The sequence below is a fragment of the Pterocles gutturalis genome, unplaced genomic scaffold (assembly GCF_000699245.1).
Source record: "Pterocles gutturalis isolate BGI_N339 unplaced genomic scaffold, ASM69924v1 scaffold53132, whole genome shotgun sequence".
In the NCBI taxonomy this organism is placed as follows: Eukaryota; Metazoa; Chordata; class Aves; order Pterocliformes; family Pteroclidae; genus Pterocles; species Pterocles gutturalis.
The window spans coordinates 14,047-23,872 of record NW_010114891.1 but is presented as its reverse complement, the minus strand read 5'-3'; the positions used below and the strand labels follow the sequence as shown (position 1 = coordinate 23,872).

Sequence of the window (9,826 nt, the reverse complement as noted above, 5' to 3'; positions counted from 1 at the left end):
GGAGATTTGGGAATTTATATATGTCTTGCAAGTTAGAGCCATTAATAACAGAGGGACTGTCAAATATAAGTTTGGAAACTGTGTGGTACAAGAGATCCATCTAAAGAGGCTGCACTTTATATTTTTAACTTTGATAACTGTATTCTTGTTGACAGCAGGTTGTTTTAACTGAAATGCATAGTTTAGGCACAAGATGCTTTAAAATGAGATGGAAGCTAGCTCTGTAAGGATATATCAAAGATTTTAAAAAGCTCAGTGCATTGTAAATTTTCTGTTGTCAGATTATGTAAAATTAAAATAAGATTTAATTCTAGCCCTAATGTGTTGTGGACTTTGCCCAACTCATATCAGAAAAAAATACCAGTTCTGCTACTTCTTTCTCTGCTATCCTTCTATTTCCTTTCAAAACAAAACTTTTCAGCTAATGATGGTACTGATTCATTTTCCCCCCCACCGAGTATTTATTAACCACTGTAAAGACAGTTACAACCTTGTGAAGTTTGCTTGATTAAAGCATGCTTTACACTTCATTTTAAAATAAATTAATATATAGGTTGTCTAAATCTCTGGAAAAGAGAAATGCACTAAAATTAGATTTGACAGAAAATTAAGATGTTCATTTGCTATAAAGAATTACATCATAAAATAACCCATGTTTAAGATCTGAATTTTCAGAAATTTCACCATATTATTGATATGCTTTCATTCTCTACCTGGACTACATATTACAAATAATTTTTGAGGAGTTATTTTTTGTCCTTCCTGAAAATCTATTATAGTTCAGGAAACATTTTTCATAACAAGCGCTACTGTATAAAAATGTAATCACATTCACCTGTAATCAACACAATGTTTGTTTTACCCGAGCAACTTTAATCTTGTTTTAAGTGCGGGGTTTTTTTAAGCATTACTCTTCCCCTCTTCTGCTCTTATTGTAAAGGAGAATTGAAAACTAAAATGATAGAAGCTCTTTGAAGACTGCTGTACCAATCAGATGGTTTCACGTGCCAGAGATGAGTTTTGGCATGAGATACACTGAAAACTCAGGTTTAAACAAAGCTTATGGTGGAAGGGAAGTTCTGCTGTGACCTGAAGACATTATTCCTGTAGCTGTTCCTAGAGTGATTGACTTCTTATCATAAAATGATAGAAACAATTATACAGGAAGAACAGTCTAGCTTGAAGGCGACTGAAAAAAACCCCTTCTGAAGCAGCATGTCTTCTGACACGACAAAGCACCCTGGAGTGCCTCCTCCCCTACTGGATAACCATGTTACAGGTAGGTGTCTAGCTTTTAAGATGTCAGAGACATTCTCAAAGATACTTAACTGTTAACTTCCCGCTGAAATAAAGGTAGGCGTGTGCCATCCTTGTTATTTATTCATGTTTCAATAAATCAATCCCTTAATCTTTTGTATTTTATCTTGAACTCTCTTAATGTTTAGTAAATGCTGTACATTGGATGTTTCAGCTGTACAGAAGACCCTGCTGGCTACATTATGAAGAAGCAGTCTCAGTGTTAAAGTTGTAATACAAAAACACTATCACTTTTATAACCATTCACCTGTAACTTATAACTGGACCTCAGCTGCTAGGGGTAGGTCGAAACGCACTGTAACTTGAACAAATTTTATTTATCTGATATTTGATCTTAAAAGTAAAGAAAAATTGATTTATTTTGCCCAGGTACAAAGAGACAGCTTTAACTTGGAGAAAGTGGCATAAGCATATCATTAGAACTGGAATATGTTGTTCTACCTGCTGCTCTCCTCAGGAAGGGGAGCAGCTGAAGCAGTTTGGCATAGCCCTGGAAACACGGAGGCTCAGCTCCAAATTGCACTTCTGAAGCAGCCATCCAGCTAGTTTCCTGCAGTAAATCAAACAATCTAAAAAGCATAGGAAACCAGATGGAAGACATTCCACCTGCTAATAGGTGCTCAGCTGAAACCAGAACAGAGCCAGGTGGGGGGGGACAGCTGTTCTGTCCCCAGGGCCATCTGTCTCTCTCCTCCTCGGGTCCTGGGGCAGCACAGTAAGTGCTGGAGTGTCTGCCTTTGACTCATTCTAGTTACTGCAGAGGAGTGGACTCACAGCAGGAGTTACAGAACATTTAAGGACTTTCCTGCCACTAAACACACACATGTAGCTTGTAATAAGGATAGCAGGAGCATGTTACCATGTTATGAACTTAAGGGCATACACACCTGAATTAGAAAGTATCAGCTACTTATAACCACTGTCTTTGCTGGGGTAGGGGAAAACAGACAGGGGTTGTATAAAAATCCACCTCCCATCCTGCCAGCAGGGTCACAAGCATAAGACCATTTAAAGATTAAAAAAATGCAGAAGCAAGCAACAGCAAGACTGCAATATTTTATTTTATATATTTACACAAAAGTGTGCAAAGTAAATTTTTTGAGGACATAGAGAGGAAAAGAACGCATTTTACTATAAGAGTAACCACAGTTAAATCTGATCATACTGGAACCTAGTAGCTCTTGGCCTCCAACCATTGTGCGGTGTATAGGTGAGACTAACAGCAAGTTATTGGTAGTAAGTTCTCCAAGACTGCTATTCATGTATAAGAAAGTGTGACAGTTACTGATAACTACAGTTTTTAGCACACTTCTGTCTAGCTAATAGCAGATAAACTGTCTCCCAAGATAACCTACATACAAACTCCGTAGCTCTGAGGTTATGCACACAAAGTTTAGGCCTTCAGGAAACACCATGTAACAACCGGAGTACTTGCCAAGTGGTATTCTACAGCTTTCAAGAACCAGAAACTTTTGGGAGCTTACACAAATATTTGTAGTTGCTTATTAATGAGAAGAAACTTCAAATCTCCTCAGCTACTACATTATAGCTTTTTGTACTTTTCCCTGTAGTATTTCAAGTCAAGCAATGAGTGGGGCAAAACTAATGGGATTAAGAGTTGACAAGGAATTCCATGTTGAAGAATAAAGCCAGGATTCACCTTTTTAATAAAAAGACACCCTCTCCCACCCCCACAAAAAAAAAAAACCCAAAAAACAAAAAAAAACACACAACAAACCAAACCACAACACAAACCCTAACAATCAACCTGTTAAATTTAACTCCAATATATATGGAACTTATCCTGACCACAGCAAACACAAAGCGAATGGGGTAGTGCAAGTCTTCAGTGCTAACTGTGCAGAATTTAACAGTTTTGGACAGCAGTGTAGTGATAACTGTTTACATTAAGTATTCCGATTTATCAGTTGGCCTATTAATTGTTCTACAGAATTTATGGTTTTGTATTCCATTATCAAACTATGGTGGAAGAACCATAATTTTCTTTTCAAATAAGATTTTTATAAGAAGGTTTGAGGGTTTTATGAGAACAAAACAGTAAGTTAACAAGCTTCTTTATGCCTAATGTTTTGGTGTACTGTCATCTCTAGCTCTATATACACGAGCATTAGATTACCTAAAAGACAAGCAGTTCTGTAATTCATTGTGATTGGTTAAGAAGAAGTTCAGATAGAAGCTTACTTGACCCTTGCAGCTGATTAAGAATTACTTCAAGGGGTTAAAGGTTATCTTTAAAATGTCATACCACTGTAACTAGTTTTTTTTCCACCTTGAGGGGAATGTATTATACTGCAAAATGGGAACAGGCTGTAACCATTTGCAAAGTACTGAAAAAGCGCTTTTGTGGTGTTCAGTTTACATTATTTCTTAACACATTTTTAGAGTATTTTCCTCAGCATGAAACCAAGACTTATTCTTGTAAGTCTAGCTTTCTTAAACAAGATTACTAGAAATGGAAGAATAAATTGCAAAAAATACCAGTGATTACTTAGATTAAGTGATTCCTCCTCCCCCAGTTCATATATTCTAACTATACACAGGAAAAATGCTAAAGAACAACGCATCATATTCATAGATGGAATCTGGATACTGCTTCAGTAGTACACTGCATTTGATTGTTTGCACCTTTTTCATGTAACATTACTTTCAGTAAGATTTGAGAGCCACTGTATGTTTTGCAACTTGCCAAGATTCTGTTTCACTATGTTTGAGTTACCACACCTCAAGCTGGGATTTGTGATTCTGAACTGTTAAGAATTAGCTCTTTTGGTCCTTCTAGGAAACTTCCTTGTTTTTCCACCATTCCCATTCCTTTCCCAGCTACCTGAGGGGACAGCAGGAAGCCTAGCAGACACCATTTACTCAGAATTCCATCAATAAATCTTGTCCAGGAAGCAGGGCAATGAATGGACAATTCACTCCCCCTGCAAGAAAGGTCAGTTCCCGAAACTCAAAAGCCACTTGGCAGGGATCACTAGCAAAATGCTTGGCTTCCGGCACATGGCCACCAGCTGGCACCACCATCTATAGCACAAGTGATCTTTATCTAACAAGCCTGAAAAATAAAAATCTTCAGTAAGTCAGCTGAGAAAGATACCTATGCAGGAAAAATATTGAAGATAATTTAAACACTTACAAATAAACCTTTAAAACCTAGCAGATGCAAGTTTTGTGTTGCATTTAAAAATAGATTTAAATATACTTCCCTCTAGTTAGGATTTATAATACTGAATATACACTTGTAACTGAAATTCTAGTAAACTGTAAGAGCTGGTTGTGAGTTCACAGAACAGGCTGTGAATTTGCAATGCATTAATGTCTTTAATATGTAGCAGCTTCAGTATGAATAATACTTCACTTGTTAACCAACAGGTTATTTTTTGTTTTCTAATCATCTGGCATGAGTGAGCACAAACATATTCATCACTTTCTATTTAAAACAAGTAATTGCTAAAATACATGATGTTCAGTCCATCTTAGTACAGTGTAAGTGGTTACAGTGCAACAATTTAAACAGAACATTTGTTTAATATTAAAGATTTGCCTTTTTCCCTACCCCATTTGCCTAGGGAAGGATAATAACCAGTGGAACTACTGTCAGTCCCACATGTCACATCTAGCTGAGTTAACTTTGAAAACCACTGTTTCTTTTAACTCTTCTTGGGATAAGATAAACAGAAGTAGGACATTTCAATGCTGCATTAAGATTTCAGTTTTCTACCTCAAATAGAAACATCAGGTTTGCACAATGGATATATTCAAACTGGTCAGAAAGGACTACTCCCAAACAAGACTGCCATCACACCGAACCACCAATAGGTAAGTTATAATTAGATACAATTAGCATGCATTTATGTCCTTTTCCCAGTTAAACATAATACAGAATAACTTCACACCTCCTAACTGGAGTTACTCATTAAAAAAATCCCCATCCTTGCCAAGTGTTGTTAGCTCCAAGAAATACAATGCTCTGGCCTCTTAGTAAGGTGCAGCAAGACAGATAAAAAGTAGCTTGAAGGCACTCGATACCAGCTAAGTTTTATAGTAGTCTCACTTTAGAATAAAGGATATGATAATAAAAACAGACTGATAACTTAAAACACACTGTAAATTTTTCAAGGAAACATATTTAAGACCAAACTAGTGTTATAGGACAACCTGTAAGTGTGCAAAAACATGGAGAAGGTTCACTTATCTTGATGCTATAAGCTAAATCCAGACACAGTCAGGTGCTGAGCATTATTCCTAGCTTCAAAGTAAGAGGTATCAGTTTCGTCATCTGGCTGAGGTATAAATGGCATAGTTTGATTCTGCAGATTATCCCAGTCCACACCATGAAAGAGAGGGTGATGTTGCAGTTCTGAAACAGAAGTTCATATAAGCATTATAACTTTCCTTTGGTCCAAGCCAATAGCCACTTTGCTCCCTTGATACACAACTGTCAGTAGATTTGCTCTAGTTTTGCAGTTTGCACTTTTGTGAATTTCCATTGGGTTTTGATTACTCCCAACCTCAGTAGGATCAAACTATTATGCCAACTAACTGCCTTCCACTAGCTGGATTGCACATAGTGGATCAGAGGTGCCCTATGGGTGTTTCTTATTATAGGGCACCACTGAAATTTTAAGCCTCACTTCAAATTCTGTTTCTAATTTTGTCAGAGTTCTGTGCTGAGTAGACATGTGAGAGTTGCTCCCTTCTCCACTCCAGGCAACTTGCTTTTTGCTAGCTCACAGAGTGGTCCTCCTCCACTTTGTACAGTCCCCTCTGGCCTACCATAAGACACAGCAGTCTGAACACCCTTACGGTGAAGTTACTGCAGACTACCAGATTCCTCTTTCCCAGCCTGAAAGTGAGATAACTCACCAAGCTGCAAGACTGACTCAAGGAGACCTCCCCCTGCCCCTGTCCGTTCTGACCAGAGGGTGACTGACTTCCTGGCATGCAGGATCTGATGTGTCTTTTACATAGCTTGGAAATACCACTCTGATGAAAGTGGCTTGGCTACTTTAATTCAATCCAAGAAAGCACCTTCTCAACTTAGTGGTATACAAACCCATGTTTTTAATCACCTACACCACAAAAAATCAAAAGTAAATAGAAATAAAATAATAGGACAGTTAAAAGTCACATTTAGAAGAGGGTGGAAGTTTGACCAAGAAACACTCACTATAAATTTTAATTCTAAGCACATACCACAGGCTTTTAAGCTGACAGACAGTAAGACATTAACATTTGTTTATTATTTCTACATTTCCTTATCAAATAATATCACGCAATATATTGTTGTATGTTTTAGACAAAAGGCAGCAAGTCAGAGAGGGAGTCTTCTAGCTCCTTCTAAAAGCTTCAGCAACCATACATACAGCAGGACATGCAGCACAGATCTGCTGTCTCAGAACTGCATGCAGTTCTGCTCTTAAGAAAGTTCTCACATACTGAAAGCTGTCTTCACCTGAAAAGGTGAGCAGACTTCATCATCTTTTCCCAAGTAGTATTAATGTGTACCATAGCTGGCTGTCAGCTCCTGCCCATCTTCTCTGAAAAGGGGCTAAAAAACCAAACCCAAGCATTGGACACCAGTGTTCTCTGACAAATGGTGCTTTAAAGCTTCTCTTATCTGGAAAGACTGAACTCATAGAAGCACAGCACTAGGACATGACATAAGTGGAATTTCTCAGTAAGTTAGGCTTCACTTAGGAGAGAGAAAGGAAGAGTGTGTGTGTGTTGGGGACAGGGAAGAAGATGACAGACAGTGATGGAAACTCAGTTACAATGAGGAAAATGTAATGGTTGTCCTGAAAGCTACTCATCCACCTTCACTTCAGTGGCCTATAAATTGGATAAAGAGATCAGACACAGTTAAAGTTTTTGACAAATAATTAATTTTCAAGAACTTCAGACTGGAAGAAACCATTACACCATCTAGTTTCAATTTGTAAGCATGACAAGCAATTAGATTTCACCCTAATATCCAGGAATAAAGGCAATAACTTGTGTTTAACTAAAACACCTTCAAATTAAGACATTAGATGCTTTTTGGGAGACATTAAAGGTCCACAGAATTTTCTGTTGACTTAATGATCTTCAGTCATAACCACGGGCCTTCTCTAATTTGATTTGGCCTGGTTTCAGCCCCTAGCCTTTAGTTTTTCTTTGAGTAAGCATTTCCATAATAATTTCCTTCTGTAGTGATTTCTTGGGCAGTTTTCTCATAAGATTTCTTCCTCTTTTTCCAAAACAGCTCACTCCAAGCTTCCTTTGTGTTATAATTTTTTTTTAATAAAATATAGTCACTGTTAAAACAGCAAACATTTAAGTCCTTCCACAAGGGAAAAAAAATTATATAGACTTTGTATAGTATATACTAACTATGTGTTCCCCTATACATTCAGCAAAGACAGGCTGATTCCTAAGAAAAAGCTCTTTTGAATTAACTTTTGTAGGGGGCTTCTCTCTCTGACTACAGGCTTTTAATCAACGTTCCCAAAATCAGTCAGGTCAAAGACCCCAAATACCTGTTACTGGGTTAGGTAAGAGTGAACTTTGGTACATCAGATGTCAAGCACTAAACATCCATAGCAAAACAGCATTAAAGCTAAACAAAAGTTCAATTAAAGAAACCCACCCCACTCACAAAATTTCATAATTCAAAAGGGCAAAATCCCACACAAGAAATATAGAAAACACCACAACTTGTTAAGTGTTCTGGCACTATACATGGAACTTTTAAATAGGCATTTATTAAGTTTCAGGAGGAGGACATCACCACTTTGAAATTTTTAATTAGTTGCAAAGAATACAAGAGAATTTTAATACTAACCCTTCAATCCTGCTCTCTTAGTACTGTCAATTGTTAGAAGAATATCTATTGCATTTTGGGCGTTATCAGACAGCTTTTCTTCACCCTCAGGCCAGGGAATATCTACAAAGATGCAGATGAGTCAGTAACTCAAACCATAAACCAAGTGTTGGGAATACATAGTTTCCCTGATTACCGAAACAGATTACCTCTTTTCAAAATATTTTGAAAGACCTGTGTTGGTGTTTCATCATTGAAAGGTGGAATTCCAGTTAGAAACTCAAACAGACAAACTCCAAGGGCCCACCAGTCTACAGCAGAACCTGATAAGAGAAAACCAGGTCATTACACTAACACAAATGATATTTGCAAAGATTTGAAGATTAGCCATTGCAGAAATTGAAAAGTGCTTAAATTCTGCAAAATCTCTTGGAAATGAAGGAAGAGACAAAATAAATTATACTTGATAATCATGCAGAAGATTAAAAATGTAATAAAAGGCTTTTTAAAGCCAGCCTGCTCCTTAATTCATTATAGATAATATCAAGGCTTACTGATAAAAGCAAGGGGGCTCTTAAGAACAATCTAATTATCAACTCCCATCACAGAGAATTCAGGACCTGACTTCTCCAAGAGATTGTTTAGTGATACGAAACATTTGTCTTTAACAACTGATCTAGAGACTGGATGAGCATTCCATATTGTAACCCGTATGTTTCTCTCAGTTCTTTGAGAAGACTCCAAGAATTCAAACTACTGAACTTAATTTTCATTTGTCTAAATTTAATGTCAAAATATTGAAGACAGTTTGCAGAGATGAGCTAGCACGGAAGAAACTGGAATTACTTTCCATTACACTAAAGCTGATTAGGGCAATCTATCTATCTATCCTGTTATTAAATAATTTTGGTTTACCATGTTCCAGGTTGGTTTTTTTTGTGCCAATCCCATCTTATTAACCTACTTATAAACACACAGGCAAAGCAATCCCAGGCACCACTGCATGCATTCTAAGCTTTCTGCACCTTTAAGCCATGCCTGCTCTACTGTATAAAAAATAGATGCCACGCTTGCTACAAAAAAAAAATAATTTTTGAAAGAGAGTAAGTGTAATTTTTCTTGGCTTTTTTTGATATATAAAAATATTGAGCCACCTCCATGTTAACAAAACAAATGTTTTGAGCCATTTCAAGAGGCCTATTGACTATGGTTAGAAATGCTGAAAACTGAATGCATAACTAACACTCAAGTGGAGACCATTCTGCAGGGGTCACTATTAGGACCAGTGTTGCTTAACACCTTGGAGACACAGACAGCAGGATCAAGTGCACCCTCAGCAAGTTTGCCGATGACACCAAGCTGTGTGGTGTGGTGGACAACTGGAGGGAAGGGATGCCATCCAGAGGGACCTTGACAGGCTGGAGAGGTGGGCCCATGCCAACCTCATGAAATTCAGCAAGACGAAGTGCAAGGTCCTGCACAGGGGTCAGGGCAATCCCAAGCACAAATACAGGCTGGGAGAAGAATGGATTGAGAGCAGCTCTGAGGAGAAGGACTTGGTGTTGGTTGATGAGAAGCTCAACATAACCCAACAATGTGCACTCGCAGCCCAGAAAGCCAACCGTATCCTGGGCTGCATCAAAAGAAGCGTGACCAGCAGGTCGAGGGAGGTGATTCTCCCCCTCT

General features: G+C 37.8%; 1 protein-coding gene across 1 annotated transcript in view; it reads right to left on the bottom strand.

Annotated features, from left to right (window-relative positions):
* Window positions 1–5,540: 5,540 nt before the first annotated feature.
* Window positions 5,541–9,826, bottom strand: part of MASTL (microtubule associated serine/threonine kinase-like) — an 18,071-nt gene continuing 13,785 nt past the window's right edge. The window contains exons 10-12 of the mRNA XM_010074938.1: window positions 8,350–8,463; window positions 8,162–8,263; window positions 5,541–5,698 (exon numbers count right to left, since the gene is read on the bottom strand). Coding sequence (XP_010073240.1) covers window positions 5,541–5,698; window positions 8,162–8,263; window positions 8,350–8,463 — 374 coding nt within the window. The remainder of the gene's footprint in view (window positions 5,699–8,161; window positions 8,264–8,349; window positions 8,464–9,826) is intronic.